This window comes from Anoplophora glabripennis, unplaced genomic scaffold (genome assembly GCF_000390285.2).
Source record: "Anoplophora glabripennis isolate ALB-LARVAE unplaced genomic scaffold, Agla_2.0 scaffold34, whole genome shotgun sequence".
Lineage (NCBI taxonomy): Eukaryota > Metazoa > Arthropoda > Insecta > Coleoptera > Cerambycidae > Anoplophora > Anoplophora glabripennis.
This window is the reverse complement of record NW_019426074.1, coordinates 1,404,041-1,422,083: the sequence shown is the minus strand read 5'-3', so window position 1 is coordinate 1,422,083 and position 18,043 is coordinate 1,404,041. Positions and strand designations below refer to the sequence as shown.

The 18,043-nt window shown below is 36.3% G+C and overlaps 1 protein-coding gene across 1 annotated transcript in view; it reads right to left on the bottom strand.

Annotated features, from left to right (window-relative positions):
- Positions 1-1,067: 1,067 nt before the first annotated feature.
- LOC108913877 (RING finger protein 44) overlaps positions 1,068-18,043 on the bottom strand; it is a 28,389-nt gene continuing 11,413 nt past the window's right edge. The window contains exons 5-10 of the mRNA XM_018719525.1: positions 15,203-15,417; positions 14,520-14,666; positions 14,203-14,463; positions 7,596-7,876; positions 6,597-6,903; positions 1,068-2,897 (exon numbers count right to left, since the gene is read on the bottom strand). Coding sequence (XP_018575041.1) covers positions 2,835-2,897; positions 6,597-6,903; positions 7,596-7,876; positions 14,203-14,463; positions 14,520-14,666; positions 15,203-15,417 — 1,274 coding nt within the window. The 3' untranslated portion in view covers positions 1,068-2,834. The remainder of the gene's footprint in view (positions 2,898-6,596; positions 6,904-7,595; positions 7,877-14,202; positions 14,464-14,519; positions 14,667-15,202; positions 15,418-18,043) is intronic.

Here is an 18,043-nt window from a genome sequence, read left to right as displayed (position 1 = left end):
CGGTCGAGCGGCTCTTTTGTCTAAGAGTAGCAGGTATTGAGGGGTAGGACCCTTGTGAATTCTAATGGTTCGTCTAGCTAGAGCGACCTTCTTGCAACAGTGTGGAAAAGTAGGCAACATTTATTTTGTGCATCGTTTTGTGCAAAGAAATGCTGATCAGCATTGCGAGATCAATGGGGAATGCATGAGTACTGCCGAAGTCAAAATTCACAAATCGACACATGAAGAGAGGATTCAGAGAAGGCAGTCACGGATCGCTGCAGTAGATACAGCCAGTACTATGGAGGGCCTACTCTATAGTCCAGGAATCGCAGATTAATGGTAAGTAAATAAAAGTTTTCTCAATATAATATACAGGGTGCTGCATTTCCGGTATGCCAAACGAATACAGATGATATAGAAAGTAATTTTGAGCAAAAAAGTTCATATCGATATGTATTGTGTCCGAAAATGCCCCCCTGTAGTTGCTGCGCCACTGTAAAGAGGGTCATTAAGACAAAATTTTACTGCAATATCTTGAAAATGCTTTGAAATAAATTGATAAAAAATTTTATACAGAGGTACCGTTTATTATGAGGAATTACTTTATCTAAACCAAATTGACACATTGTTTTCAGGGGCGTCCCTACGGGAGGAAAACCATGGTTTCATAACTTATTTTATTTGTCAAACTAGTAATTCTTTACTCAAAAATCAAAATCCTTGATCATTTCTACATAAAAAAGATATACTTGTTTCATGTAGGGAAAATAAAATCGGCTTTTTCTGGAAAATCGTTACAGATATCGTAATGAAACAAGTATATCTTTTTTATGTAGAAATGGTCAAGGATTTAGATTTTCAAAAATAGAATTAGGTACGAATTTGACAAATAAAAAAGTTACGGATTTTGAACCTTATCTTGCCCCCCGTAGAGATGTCCCTGAAAACAATGTATCAATTTGGTTTAGATAAAGTAATTCTTCGTAATAAATTATACCTCTGCATAAAATCTTATCAATTTATTTCGAAGCATTTTCGAGATATTGTAATAAAATTCTGCACAAGTCTCAGACTTCTGGGCTAATTCTCATGAGGGGTAGAGATATTATTATTATTATTATTATTATTATTATTATTATTACTATAATTGTTTCTTAATTGCCCCCCATAAAAGGGCGTAGCGCCACAGGGGGGCGTTTTCGGATACATGTCGACATGAACTTTTTGCTCAAAATTACTTTCTCTATCATCTGTGTTTTTTTGGCACACCGGAAATGAAACACCCTGTATATTATGTAATTATTATGAATTTTTTACAAAAATCGATTTTTCCAAGTTTGGAATATGAAGAATATCGTGTGTAAATGTTGTCTTGATATTCCAAGAACTCTAAAAGTTATGGGCGATTTACCGAGAAGCTTACAAGCGACCAAGTTCCAAAGCGCATCAATTCTTTGCCAAACGTCAAACGCGATTATCTTGAAACATATTATTAAAAAGCGGTTCCTAAAGTATGTATTTGACACAATATTTTCGAACAGGTTCTACATCGGAAAGTAGGATTTTTTTTTCACTTAATAATTTTTTTTTATCAATACAGGAAGGTCAGATATTAATGTAAAGTTCAATCGGCCGCCATTTTGTTGGAAAAAAAACATATTTTAATTCTACGATGTTATAGGCATCATGCATTACATTTTGAAATTTTTGATTGAGATCAGTGAGCAACATTTTTTATGCCAGCTATGACAGCACCGCTCCCAGTCAATATAAATTTATAAAGAAATTTGTCAGCATACCGCAACATGTATATGAATAAAACAAACCTGGATTTAATCGAACAGGTAGTTTCCAGATAATAATTCCTAAAATTCACCTATTTTTATCGCTGTCTACTCAAATATTCCTCCTTAATATTAAACAGCATTCTTTAATACACGATTTAAAATTTTGAACACAATACCCTATTCAAATTATTAAACTAAGGAATAAAATCCTTCCTTATCACTATCAAAAATATGTACAGGTGCATAAGCTTAGCAATCTCAAACGTAATGATGCAAGTTGATACTACTTATTACTTTCAAGAAAATCATTCAACCGTTATCAGAACAAAAGTAACCTTGGCACAAAAACATTACGACAAATCTTTCTAAAGAAAATTTTAATTGCAGACTTGACAACTCTATAATATTGGAGGTAGTTAACACTGAAAGAGTTAGGTGAACGACAACATTGACACATGGAAATTTGCTATCAAAAAAATATGTTTCCCTTTTTTAGCATACTGAATATATGAACTCTCTCGCACAGAAGTGGGTCAAATGTATGTGGTATACACTTTAAGGCCGATATGTGACACGATAACCATCGATTTACGTTACTTTAAATAAAGCGCGTGCAGTTTATTCAAATAATTATCCAGTGAACACATACTGGTTGCAAAAACAAGTAATTGATTAACAAACTGCCTTGTAAAAGATAGTGAAGCAGTCATATTTCCCTACAGTATAAACAGAGCCATAGCGCAAGTGTTCGTATTTTTAATTTTAATCTACAACTTTTTAATAGAGGGTGCATTTTACCAGTTTTCACACAGGCGCCCACAGCCCTGATTACAAAACTAATGTGACTGCTTTTTCTTGCGAAAAAATTTTCAACCCACTTTGCTCGAGTCATAGCCCAGAACTACTGTACAAATAAAGTTAGAAAGAGATGACGTAATACATTTATTTTGTGACATTTAAATCTATTACTGGCAACTAATGGCACCCAACAGAAAATTATTTTTTTTTACATTAACGGGGTGGGTAAATATTCAAAAACATATTAGCGAAGGGAAAGAAAGAGCTTTAATCGCTATTGTTGAAGTAGTCTGAAGCGTTGCCACGACAAATTGGACAGGTTCTATTTGACTGAAATTAAAAAAACTGGGGTTATTTTCTGTAACAAAAAATTATGAAGCAATGGCCTAATTGATAAAATTTACTTTAAGTTGAATTTGTTTTTTAAGTTTCTCCATTGGAAGAAAAAATAAAACATATAATTAATAGTTATAAGAACTATGAATTCATTTTGAGAGATGTACAATAGATGGTGTAACTTATGCTACATCGCATCGGACACTTCTGCCACAATTTTTGACGTCAAGCCTACAAAATACCATTTGCAAGTAACTTATAGTGAACATACACCATCGATAAAAACGTGTGAATATTTCAACATTTTAGTTGTGGTGATTTCAATACAGGTAACGAAGAATGCCCTGGTCAACTGAAAAAGTTTGTAATTGGAAGCCCAAAATTCATGTTATATGCAAGATGAATTTGCTGAATGTCAATCATACAACAGTTTCCAAACGTTTAAATGCACTAGTATGAATCAAAGGCAAGGAAATTGGTTGCCATAGGAATTGAAGCCAAGGGCAAAACAAAGAAAGGGTTTTTTGCATCATATTGTCATGAAAAATGGATATGCTATGATAATCCTAGAAAATCGTGAGGTTTGCCTGGTCATGCATCAACATCGATGGCAAGGTCGAATATTCATGGTTCAAAGCTTATGCTTTGTATTTGGTAGGACCAGCTTGGTGTTGTGTACTATGAGTTGCTTCAACCGATTAAAACCTTAACTGGTGAATGGTCCAGAACACAATTGAAGCGTTTGAGCCATGCATTGAAGCAACATAACAACACTCGACCACATGTTGCTCATGAAGTCAAAAAATACTTAGAAAAGCTGAGCCAAATCATCGTATTACTACTTGATACGATCCATGGAACACGGCTTGGCTAAGTAGTGCTTCCAATCTTACAAAGATATGAAAAATTGGATCGATGGGTGGATAGAATCAAAAGATGAGTTGTTCTTTCGATACGGAATCCCTAGGCTACCAGAAAGATGGGAAAAAGTAGTGGCTAGCCATAGACGATACTTTGAAAAATAATAGTATACACAATTTTTCCCAATAGATTCTTGAATTTACAAAAAAATCCCTCAAAATTAATTCACAGTCCTAGTACACAAACAAGAAAGTTTTATATTTTATCAGTGCGATATTAAAAAAACAGCTCAAGACACTTATTGTGTGTGTTACAATTGATCTTTTTCACAAAAGACCCCGCACAAACCTTATGGAAAATGGCTCCCAGTTAAATTGGCAGAATTTTTTATATGTTACGTATCTCGGCGTCCTGAATAAATGTCTTCATGGGCGCAAAGACCAAAACTCCACAGGTTCCGAGATAAACCCACTTAAACCCTAGAAACCACCCCCTACCAAACCACAAGCAGGCTAACCCACGTAACCCTGGGAACAGAGTGTTTAGTCGCTTATTTTTCTTCAAATAGATAAATTCCGCACCACAAGCGAGCTAACCCGCCTATCCCCTAACCCACCTAATCCCTAGAAACCACCCCTGCCAAACCACAATCAGGCTAACTCACATAACCCTGGGAACAGCGAGTTTAGTCGCTTATTTTTCTTGAAATAAATTCCACACTCCCTATCCCACCTAACACCTAGAAACCACCCCTACCAAACCACAAACAGGCTAACCCACCTGCTCTCCCTTGCCCAAAACAAGGGGGGATACTGTCATGGGATTATGCACACGTTAGCCTACTTGTGGTTTGGCAGGAGTGGTTTCTAGAGATTAGGTGGGTTAGAGGGTAGGCGGGTTAGCTCGCTTGCGGTATGGAATTTAATTATTTCAAGGAAATCCCAGGGTTACGTAGCTTAGCCTGCTTGTGGTTTGCTAGGGGTTAGGTGGGTTTATCTTGGAACTCGTGGAGTTTTGGGCTTTTCGTCCATGAAGACATTTGTTCAGGACGCCGAGGTACGTAACATATAAAAAATTCAGCCAATTTAACCGGGAGCCATTTCCCACAAAGTTTGTGCGGGATCCTTTCAATTTTGGAAACAAATATAGGTATTCCATTGTAGCAATATGTTTAATTTTTTTTAATCAAGATAAACCAACAATAGAAAAACTGACTTTAAATTAAAAATTATAGGAAAGAGAAATCAGATTCCTACAGTCGCAGTACCTAATCAAGCCAAGCCAGGACAAAGCAATGTTGTGGAATCTGTCAAACCAATTGCAAGTTATATTGTAATGTTAGCAACTTTTTTTTTAATAATTCGCATAATTGATATAATTGCTTTAAGACTAAAAGCGACATATTCATTATTAATTAAAAATAAAATTGCGACAAGAGAAAAAGATTGGTTCATTCTGTATATTAATAAATTTGGCTAATTCAGGTACTATTTCCACAAAAATACACAGGCTGTAACTAAAATGATAAGCCAAACCTTAATGGTGGTTTGGGATTAAAAATTAATTAAATAAATTGCTAAAAATGTTTGCTAAAGCTTAAAAAAAAACTTTTTTTAAATACAAGAAAATTGCTGAAACAATTTTCGTCAAATTTTGATATGTAGATTTAATTTTCCATAAATACATGTACGGAGTGAGCTAATTTCAAAACTCATGTAAAGGTTTTTCCTGTCAAACCTCTGTAAAAGACGTCATGGTGGAGAAGATCGAAGAAATGCTTCGTGGCAACCATTGATTTTCAACGAAATGAATGCAGTGTTTCCACAAACCTCCAGATCTCTTCTGCATGAAATCATTATAGATTGATTATCAAATATTGTGTGTGAGGTGGGTACCAAAACAACTCACAGATTAACGCAAAGCCAACAGAATCGCATCTTCACAGGAATTGCACGATCGCTTCAAACTGGAAGGTAAACAATTCCTTGATTGTATTGTGACTGGCGACGAAACATGAGTGGCCCACTATACCCATGAGAGAAAAAGACAAGCAATGCAGTGACAACGTCCGTCTTCACCATCAACGAGAAAATTCAAAACCATTGTTTCGGACCGAAAAATCATGGCAACTGTGTTTTGGGCAGTAAAGGGATTCTCCTCATTGATCTTTTACTCCAGGGGAAACACTGAAACCACTACGGAGGGCGATACAGAACAAAAGGAGGGGGATGTTAATGAAGGGAGTATGCTAGTTGAATGACATTGCACGTCCCCATACAGCCAATGCCACAAAGCAACTGTTGGATTCATTAACTTGGAACATCATCAACCATCCCCCTCACAGCCCTGACCTGGCACCTGATTTTCATCTTTTCCGTTCTCTGAAGGTGTTTATGGGTAGAAAAAGGTTTTCTACCGACGATGAGGTTCAGTGTTGTGAAACAATGGGCCCGAGAGGCAGCGAGAGATTTTGTTGACAAAGGTATCAGAAAGTTCATCCCTCGTCTCACAAAGTGCATTGAGGTTGAAAGTGACTACGACGAGAAATAGTGTTTGATGTACCTTTCTGAATGTGACGTTTTTCATAAATATACTGACATTTCGATTTAAAAAAAATTGAGTACACTTCCTTTGTTTGTATTTTGGGATCGGGGCTGAATTCGGATTGAATACCCTGTACATTGAAAACAAAGTATCTTTGAACACATTTATAAGAACTTTGTGAAGTGTGATATGCCATTAAAGTTCGGCCACGCATTTTAGTTACAGCATATATAAATAAATTTTACAATTAGGACGCCAGCAAAAAAAAGAATATACAAAGGTACTTACTCTGAGCCACTTATCGATACATTTAGCATGGAATTCGTGTGAGCACGGCAACACTCTGAGGATCTGTCTGGCCTCGAAGTCGCACATACAAACGACGCAAGAGGTCTGATCACCCTCGTGAGTATCAGCGTTATACTTGTAGCTAACCAGCTGCTCGATTTCCAACTTGCCCAGGCCACGGGGCTTGGCTTCTCCCAGCTGCTCGGCCAGATTGAGTAATGCCTCGTAATTTTCCGTCTCGGTGGTGTCTGAACTGCTGAGATCCGTCTGGCTGAAGGGCGACATTGGTGGGTTCGAGAACATGGCACTAAAAAAAGACGAAAAGGCATTTAGACATTACCACCTAGACTGTAGAAATTCAACACTTCCCTCATTAAGGGACACTCAGTTGAGCAATGAAAAGAAATGATATGTACAGGGTGTCTCAAACTCGATTACCCCAAGGCTACTATTAGCTAATAAAGAACGCGAATAAAAATTTCAGTTGGGGGCTTCAAATGGAAGCACTTAGGCTTGCCTTTGTACCAAAAATATTATTTTGAAAGTTTTATTGGAAATGCCTGTTATGATGTCAAGAAATATGTTTTTCCCAGAAACATACTTATTTAATTTCATATTAGGAAATACAGAGTTTATCTGATAAACTTTCATTAATCAAATTTTTTCATATGTCCTTTCGTTTAAAAAATACATGCAGAAATGTGAAAATATGCTTATTTTAAATATCTCGAACATTGCATCAGCCATGATTTAATTCGGTCTCCGATAGACAATCAATTTGACTGTTGAAGGCATAAAAATTTTATATTTTTCACAGTTCTGTTACTTCGTTTACTACGTCATAAAGTGTTTCAAGTTATTTGATAATTAAACCTGCTTATTTTGATCATAGGAAGTAGCTCCATACACAAGGAGTATTGGAACACCCTGTATTATCAATTGTAATAATTTACATCATTCTGGTTATTAACGAATGATTATTAAAGAAGTTACACTTACAGGAAATGAAGTAGGAATCCAGAATATTGTGCTGGTGCTGCCATAAGTGGAGGGTTGTGGTGCCAACGGGCCCTCGGTGGGGGCAGTCTGGTATTTCTATGCTGCCGGGTACGTGCGTGCAGAAGCTCCAAAGGATTGTTACGGGTCTCCGCAGATAAGAACAGTGAGGCCGAAGGGGACACTTGAATCGGGGGCACATGTAAAGGTGGAGCTCCGTGCAAAGCTGAATGAGAGTGGCCATGGTGTTCACTGAGCAACTCCAAATCGAGACTATCTGGTCTCTGAAATTAAAAAATACCTTGCATATATTCTGGTCTTACTTACTATAGCACTAAATTCTTTCATTTATTATAAGCAGGCAATGATTTTGAAATAAAAAATGGACTTTTCTAACATCACATCTCTAAATATCACCAGTGTGTATATTCTACCAAACTCATTCTACATTTACCAAATTTGGTCTCAATAAAATGATCAAGACAATGGGCTAAGTTATACCAGTACGAGGGTTGCCTTTTATATTTCGGAAATAGGAAATAAAAACAAAATATTCTCCATGAAGATCAATACACTTTTGCATGCACTTGAATCAATTTTTGAAGCACTTTTTCATTCTGTTTGAGGTACTTCCAAAACATACATTTTGAAGGCATCAACCGCTTTTTCAGGTGTCGAAAAACGTTGACCTCGTAATTTATTTTTGATGTGCAGGAAAAAAGTCACTAGGTGCCAAATAAGGGCTGTACGTCGGATGACTCATAAATTCGACTTTTTCAGTTCTCAAAGTCTTGTTTGAACCAATGTGTGACAGCTCGCTTTGTCCTGGTGGAGAATGATGCGTCTTTGGCAGTTGGTTTCCCTTATTTTTCTGAAGACTTTTGGCAAATAAAGGGCTGTGTACCATTCAGTATTTACTGTCCAACATTGTACTAATGGTACAGTTACAACATGTCCGGATTTTCCGAAAACACAGAACATTTGCTTAGAAGTGCTTTGTGCACGAACAACTTTTGTTGCACTTGGTTCATCTTGAAAGATCCATACAGTCGACTGCTGTTCACTTTCGGGCTCATACGCATACATCCATGATTCGTCACCTGTTATAATGTCATAGATGTGTTTTGAAGCACAGCGATCATATTACTTGAGCATTTTTTTCAACCAATCGACACGAGCCTTTTTTTTTTTGAGCGTTTGACAAATTATGTGGGATCCAATGCGAGTAAATCTTTTTGGCAGCCAAATGTTTGTGCAATATTGAATGTATGCTGGTCCGACTAATGCCCAAGGATGTCACCTTCTCACGATAAGTCACATGAGGATCTTATAATATCAGTTCAATGATTTTTTTGAACAACAATCAATTTTGGACAATCTTTTTATTTATTTTATTTTTATTTATTTATTTATCAATACAATATCCAACGAGCGATAAAGCCCAGTCACAGGATAAGGAGAAGACACATAAAATACACTACATACATAAAAGTTAAAAAACATTAAAAAGAAAAAAAAATAACAGTCACTAATTAAAAACAGACAATAGACAAAACTAAAGTACAATAAAAGTCACAAAATAAAATCAGTTGCGTACATTATAAACCTGCTTAATACAACTGATGGTAGAACAGAATAAATCTAACCGTGATTCAACTTCTAGGTAGCTGGCACACATCTGATGAACAGGCGCTGCTTTGTACAAATTGGTTCGACCTTTTTTTAATTCCAAAAGATGCCTATTTCTAGCATTCACTCGAGGAACATGAAAATCTACTAGCCTCAACAAGTTCTCACATTTTATTAAATTATTGAGCAATTTAAACAAAAATATAACAGAATACATTTTTCGGCGTTCTGCGAGACTGCACATGTTGAAGCGTTCGAAAAATACCTCCTGCGGAAAGCCCCTCGGCGGGTAATGACCATCAAGCGCGAACACCGCTAGTGTAAAAAATCGACGTTGAACTCTTTCTAAGCATGACACATGAATAGAATAAATAGGAGTCCAAACCAAAGACGCATACTCCAGTCTAGATCTGACCAGTGCATCGTATAGCAGTTTAAAAGTGTTAGGATTCCGAAAACCCGCCATATTCCGCACGACAAAACCCAGGTTCTTGTAGGCACATTTAACTATAAAATCCATATGCTGCCTGAAAGAAAGTTTTGGATCGAAATAGACTCCTAGGTCTTTAATAACGTTTGGCCGATCTAGGCTGGACCCGTGTAATCGGTAGTCATACGAAATTTGCCTCAACTGCCGACTGAAGGACATGACATTGCATTTTGCCACAGTAAGAGGTAATCTATTGTCAGCGCACCAGGAGTTTACCAAATCCAAATTTCTCTGCAGATTACGTGCATCACGTTCATTGGCTATGGGACAAAATATCTTCATATCATCCGCATATAATAGGAAACGCACATCCAGATCCAATGCTATATCATTAATAAAAATCGTAAACAACAAGGGCCCCAGGACAGAACCTTGTGGAACCCCTGAGGATTGAGCAAATCCCAATGACCTTTCTCCCATAATCTGGACAAACTGAGTTCTGTCAGATAAGTAAGAGGCCATGAGCTCCAACAATGAAGAACCCAACCCCGTGGAATCTAGTTTCGACAACCGTGCTCAAGACGGTCGAAAGCCTTTGAAAAATCCGTGTACAAGACATCCACCTGACCTCCCCTATCAATCACCTCATGGATATACTGCGCCATACACGCCAAATTGGTAACCGTGGAAAGCCCTTCAGCAAAACCATGCTGCTCTGGTAGCATAATATTTCTAAGGTGAAATGACAAAATATTATGTAGGGCTATTTCAAAAATTTTGCCGAAATTACATAGTATTGCAATTGGTCTATAATTTTTTATGTCATTCCTGTTATCTTTTTTATATACGGGACAGATTTTCGAAGTTTTCCAACGATCGGGAAATGTATGAGTGGACAGTATTCGGTTGAATATTATAAGAAGAGGCTTGGCAAACACAGTAGCACAATCTTTGATAAGAAAGGCAGGTATGAGATCGGGACCCATGGTCATTTTAGGTTTTAGTTTTTTTATGGAATTAAGTACATCGTTGTATGAGAAAATTACATCCGAAAGAGCATTGGTATTAATATTAAAATTGGTGCTTCTCAAAGGATCACTATTGTCCCTGTTTACGAATGAGGAAGCAAAGTAGTCAGCAAAAGAATTGGCAATTTGTTTAGTATCATTTAACGACATGTTGTCGTATGTCATAATATTTGGAATAGTTGCATTAACTTTCTTAGCGTTAACAAAAGTCCAGAATTTATTTGGACTGTGTTTTAATTGATGTTCAATATCAGCGATATATGTGTTGTAGACCAGTTTACTTTTGCTTTTTACAGCTGATCGCAAACGTTGGAAATTTATATGATCCTCAGCATTTGAAGTGGAACGGTACTTCTTCCATGCCCTCGCTTTTTCATTAATGGCAACAATTAGGTCTCTGTTAAACCAGGTTGGGTAGGATCTTTTTGAAGGTATCTTTTTGGGAACATATTTCAGAAGAATGCAGTTTAAGGTTTCATAAAACTGAGAAACAATATCGTTGACAGATGTGATTTTTTCCATGAAGGACCAGTCAGTCAAAGTAAGTTCGTGATACAAGGCAGGGAAGTTCGCTTTCCTAAAATTAATATTTGAGCTTAGTTGTGTTCTTATTCTCTTGACATTACTGGGAACAAAGAAGTCTATTAGTAAAGCCGGATGATGAGGATCCTCCGGCAACAACACGTCAGAAGAGTGGAAAACGGAACATCTGACATTAGAGAGAACGAGGTCAAGAATCCTGTTATTGTGATTTAGAATATTGTTGTATTGATGGAAGTCATAAAAGTTTATAAAATTATTTAGTAAATGAAGTGGAGATTGTTCAGTAAGAGTGGTATTATTAATATAATTAGGCAAATTAAAGTTGCCCACCACAACAATATCGGAGTCATATATCACGTACATAGATTCAAAAGCAAAAAATAGCTTTTCGTAAGTATCCGTTGTTATTTTAGGAGGTACGTAGATTACAAATATAAACAAATTGCGATTTTTCGTAATGTTAACTGTTATAGAAATAATATCAATAGAGAAGAGATCCTGAAATATTTCGTAATGCAGCTTATGATCAAATTTGCAAGCATTAAAATGCTTAGCAATAGCCAATAAGACACCCCTACCTCTACTAGTGTTAGTATGAATAGAATCACGATCAGAACGAAAAACATCATAGTGATTTGTGTTAATTAATTCACTATTATGAAAATTATCGTTCAACCATCTTCACGAAATTCGTCAGTGAGCAAATCATGGCCACGATTGAATTCTGTATACTACCAATATACAGTGGTTTTTGATGGTGCGTCACCAAAAGTCAAATTAAGTTCATCGTTGTTGAGATGATCCACGTCAAAAGTTTTAAAAAATAATCGCACGGAAATGTTTACGAGTTAATTCCATAAGATAAAGTCACTGTAACAACACAAATAGCGCCTGTTTGTCAAAACATTCTGAGTAAATATACTGTCAAAAAGTCAAACTTTATTATAAAGACGTCGGTTGTCAGATGGCAGTACCAGGATCGTCCAATCCCGAAATATAAAAGGTAACCCTCGAGTATGTAATAAAAATTTTTGTAAATATTATTTAAAAACGTTTGACAGTTGAATGACCTAAGAAAAAGTGGTCTATGAGCAAGGCAATGACAATCTAGTTCAGAAATTTCTCATTTAGTTAGGAAATGTGTTAGTTTTCTTTATTTATTTTGTGTTTTATGTAATGAAATGCAGTAAACTGGTTTTTTCAAAAGAAAAGTTTCATGTTTAGTTAATTTTTTAATTTAATTTTATTGTTTTATTACCAAAACAAAAATTTTTTAAATAAATTTTTGTATTATTTGCAAATAAAAATTTTGGACATTGCCAAAATTGATGCATTTTTGATAACTATCCCAAAAATAACCGGAATCGTAATGCTGCGCTTCGTGTACTGATAGTACCAGGTTGTGCCGCCAGAGGCAGTTGTAGGACCTCTCCTGAGTCATTCCGCCAAGCAGCGTCACCCGACAGCAACTAGTGTGGCTTCTCTGGCAGTTCTGTGTGTGTGTGTGTGTGTGTGTGTGTGTGTGTGCAGGGCAGACGTGACACAAAAAATTGGCTAATTCTTACGAACAACGTGTGGCTGTGAAGTTTTGATTTTTACTCGGCAAGAACGCAGCGGAAACTGTTGTGATGATGCAAACAGCTTACAAAGAACATGCTACACTCAAGTGTACGAATGGTTTTCGCGGTTTAGAAAGGGTGAAATGGCCATTGAAGATCAGCCCCGTTCCGGTCGCCCTTCAACTTATCGAAGCGAGGACAACATCGGCAAAATCCGTAATCTAATCAATGAAGATCGACGTAGGACAATCAACCAACTCGAAGAGTTATCCGGATTGTCCTGGAGCTCAATTCAGTGAATTTTGAATGGTGATTTGAGGATGCGAAGATTGGCAGCAAAGTTTGTGCCGAGACTTCTCACCGGAGATCAAAGGAATCGTCGCGTTCAAGCCTGTCATGAAATGAAGGACGCATTCAAAGACGATCCAATTTTTTTCAACAAAGTGCTATGGGTACGATCCAGAAAGTAAACAACAGTCAAGTCAATGGAAGTCAACTGGCTCATCTCGTCCAAAAAAAGCTTGTCAGGTGAAATCGAATGTGAAGACAACGTTGATCTGTTTTTTTTACATCAAAGGGATCGTACACTCAGAATTTGTCCCTCAAAACCAGACAGTAAACCAACAATTCTATTTGGAGGTTATGAAAAGGCTGTGCAGTTTTGGCGCAAAAACGTCCGGCTGTGGAATTCCGGCGAGTGGTTCCTGCATCACGACAACGTTCCCAGCAGGTTTGGACAAGTGCATTAATGCTAATGGAGAGTACTTTAAAGGAGATTAAGGTTGTATTTGAAAAACAATAAAGTAAATGCTTTCTACAAAGAAATTCCGGTTATTTTTGGGTCCCCCCTCGTTTAGGGCAGGATAAAAAATATAAAAAATTAATCATAAGTCGTATTTTATAAAATTTGTTAAAACGCTGTTAAGAAAAGTTATTTAGAATATAGTTGACCCAATTGAAAAATAAATTAAAATCGAAAAATTGCCACTGTAAAAAAAGATTATTTGCAATGTTTCGCAGTCAAATGAACCATTGGCAATTATAGAGTAACTACAGTTAATCATATACGTATATCTTTTTCTAACTTCATGTAAAATAGTAAAATGTATTTATTTCGATTTATTATTTTCAAAATAAGAAAAAATTTTATATTACTTATTAAGTTTGAGAGTGCACACTACCTGGTTCCATTGACCACACATAGAGAGCGCCACTCACATCCTCACAATAAAATCAGTCTTAAAACCTAATAGCTGAACTGTTTTTTAACAAAGTAAAAACCTTACTAAATTGTAATATGCAAAATAAGAAAGCTCGATCAAAATAGAAAATTGTTATCTGAAATGTTTATTCAAATATCACAAATAAGACAGCCAAATTTTTTCCGAACTTTATACCGCCACGAAAAATATTTTACTCACCTGGGGAGGGAGATGTTGGTGAGGATAATGCTGATTAGACACCGAGAGAGCGCTGGGAGTTGTAGGGAAAGCTCCGTAGTTCTGGTGGGGAAGACATCCGGGGAACTGCTGGGGCACTAACTGAGGCCCCGCATACATATTATGTACATGACAGCTGTGCAAATGAGGGGGGGCTCCAGGAGGAGCAGTGCACAGGGAAATGTGCGGCGAAGGGGTGTAGCTCCAGACCGCTTCGTGATTCATTGGAATTGTGACTGGTACCTGGAAGATATACAAAGTTATTTCTTCAAATTCCAATATTTTCTGTTTGATTTTACCTGATTAATGTCCATCATAACAGTGGATTGATGGGGATGAGGATGAGCGTGCGCGACTGGTGGGGGACTAGGAAGGAACGTCTGGTGATGAGCATGGGGAAAATCATTCCTATCCCTGTAGCGTGGTCTTCTTAATGGTGGGCTACCCTGTAGTATTATGAGCAATTAGAAATTGAGCTATTAGGGCAAAGTTATCATAATCGTACCTTCTCTTAAAAGGGTACAGGGTGATCGATATCGATATGTCTTGGGAAATGCATAAATCTTATAGCAATATAACAAAAATACAGAGATAGTATTGACACTTTTTAATGCATCGGGTTTCCCAAAAAATTCTCGAAATTTTAGCATTAAAAACTTTGAAAAATCATTGAAACAGCATTGTAGTATGATTTTGGTGACAAGGTACAATTTAGGAAAATGCAGGTACGATTTACGAAAATAGTACCATTTCTAAGACTTTTAAAAAACGTTAATTCGAAATATTAAACAAACAATAATTTCGTAGCCAAAATCTTACTCCATATTGTTACAATCTTTAAGCTTTAGTTTGCTATTTGGCTAAAATTAAATACTGATAAACGACACGATTTATGCAACCTCACCCTACGCGTATTATAATGAGTAATATGTGGCTTTAAAAAACATGTGACATACTATACCTGCTAGCGCCACATACTTACCTGCATAGAGTGATGTGAGGTGGAAGGTGGATGCTGCCTTGGAGATCTACGTGGAGGTGAGGCGGGTTGGGAGTTGAGTTCAATGTGGTGGCCAGATCGGGACAAACGTCTACGTTTTCTGGACGGACTTTCACTTTTGATACTTTCATCGCTGGTCTGTCTATAGAACAACGGAGGGGAGTGCTGCTGGAAGTGTATGGGACTTACTCTGACATCTATAAAAGTAGAGTACAATCACAAAATAACCCTTTTATTAACGGTTTATTCAAACAAATAATATGAGCGGAATATGTATTTGTAGCTTATCACAGTAATCCTAAGAAAATAGTCTAGTATTGTTGTTTGATTATATTTAGAAAAACGACTGTTTATAGGATCTAAAAACTATAGGCAGTGAGCAGTCTCGACATGTAGATCTGTGTGACTGATAAGGCGCATGGGGAATGAGATTCTGATGGCCATATCACTTTAGAGAAATTATTAAATATAGTACAGCAAACAGATAAGTCAATTTTGATTGAAACTAGATCATCGTTATAAATTGAAAATGAAACCTCTTTTAGGTTATTAAAAAAGAACTGGGGCTTGAAAAGGAAGACAAGGATGCCATCGGCGAAAAATTTCGCGAGAGAATCAAAGACAAAATATTACCCCAGGCTGTATCCGTTGTAATAGATGAGGAACTCAACAAATTAAATTTCCTAGAAAGTCACAATAACCTTGGTATATTGGATATTTGGATAATTTTCAATACCCTGTTATTTTGGTATGTTTCGACCGGTAGACACCTCAATGTCAGAAGAATTTCTGTCGGACAAATTTAAATCGGCATTTGCAACAAAATTTCCAGTTACTTAAGCTAAAAATAAAAGATGTGGTCTTGAGTTTTCAATACCCCGGGAAATTGCCATGTTTTTGGACTTTTCCGAGTGGAAAAGCGGAAGAATCGAAAAAAGTTGCAGAGGAAAAATGTGGTAGACTCGTCAAAACGAAGCTCCTCAGGAGTTATAAATTATGTGGTAATCAATTTTCCAGAGGGGCCCTGTACTGTGGACTAAGAGTACCGATACCTAATAAATCATAGAGTCAATCTTTCGTGGCTTCCATTCTGTATCAGCACCAACTCTCCAATTCAGATCTGCAGGCACTGAGATTGTGCTCAAATGAATGATGAATGATAGGGTCACACAACGTGAACGGGTCAATCACGGGTCTCTTAGACAATTTGGTCATTATGAACGGATAGTTCATGAACGACACATTACTACAAGGTAGGTACTTTTTTATTTCTTCTAATAAAATGTGTACTGCTGTCTAGATAAGGGTGGCTTACTATCATCCGTGTATACCTTTCTCTCTTTTTTTTATTATGGGATGTACCAGAACTTTCGCTAAGTCTAAGTCTATATCTAAGTAGACATAGTAAGGCGACACAAAATCAGTAAAACCACTAAAAACCATTAAAAGTACAAGCATCACTGAAACATAAGATGCACCACTGATAAGATACTAGAAATGCCCATTATAAGCATTAGTAATATCACTAATTACTGTAGTCACTGTCACTATCACTGTCAGTAACGCTATAACTGCTAAAGGTGTAATAAGTGGTTCTATTGTGATTTCACCTTTTGCATCTCACATTATTTTTATACATGCATAATGCAATGCACTTATTATATATCTCCATATTTAAATCACCTTCAAAATTCTAATTTAATAGTTTGTGTTATTTTGTGCCACATAAGTTTTTAAATCCACCCAGATTAATTCAGTTCACAACGGTATGGTGGCAACTGTAATACCCCAAGTGTTAGCTATTTTATCAACTACATATTTCATGTATTTAGTTTTCTTGTGCAATTACTAATAATTGCACTTATAATATTGTGTCTTTATATTCAATGTTTTCTATTCAACACATCTAATATGTTGAGATTGATAATGTAGAATGTAATTTGTTTATATGTTTAATGTTTATATGATCCATTGTACACTGGGCGACAGCAGTTCTCCCACCTAAATCTATGCCAGACCATCTTGCCTAACAAGCCTGGGAGAATAGCAGCTCAAATATTGAGATTCTTTATCACAATAAAAATTATAAAATCCAGTACTCATTTTTTTTTTTGGTGAAATAAGCAGACAGCGGTCTGTTCAAAGTAAATATGCTGGGAAACCCCCCACACAATCCTTTCTCCTTTTCTCCATGCAGATATTGGTAATTTATCTATTCGTCAAGTATGGTTGAGTGCATTATTTATGATAATCAATGCATCATATTCGATGTGAGGCGAAATAGATGCAAACCACTTTTTAGATACATCTATGGTAATTTGCTGTTCATCGCAACTCAAATACATATAAACCATATACAAGAATATGCATTCACTTCCAATATATATCATAACTATACTTTCTGTGCGGATGCCATTAATTCTGTAGAAAAACCTTTCAAAAATCTTGTCAAATCTTAAAGACTGCTTGTCCTTCATTTATCTATATTTCGTTGAGGTAATAGATTTTTCTTGCACAACACTATTATATTTTCTTTGCCATACTGTTGCTTTTTTTACACTTTTAACAACTTTTTAACACATGATAAATACTTCTGACAGACACTTTCGTTAAAGAAGTGTCCACAGCATCACTCACCAACATATCCAATTCTCAAATACTCAAATTCTCTGATAAACATCATTTATCAAAGTTCTTGTGATGTTAAATTCACTTGTTTACAACTATCCTGATTATTAACAGATTGACCATTAATACTCACACATGATTGCATTTTTAAAAATACACTGGAATAACTAAAAGTGAAAATAATGTTGTTCCTAC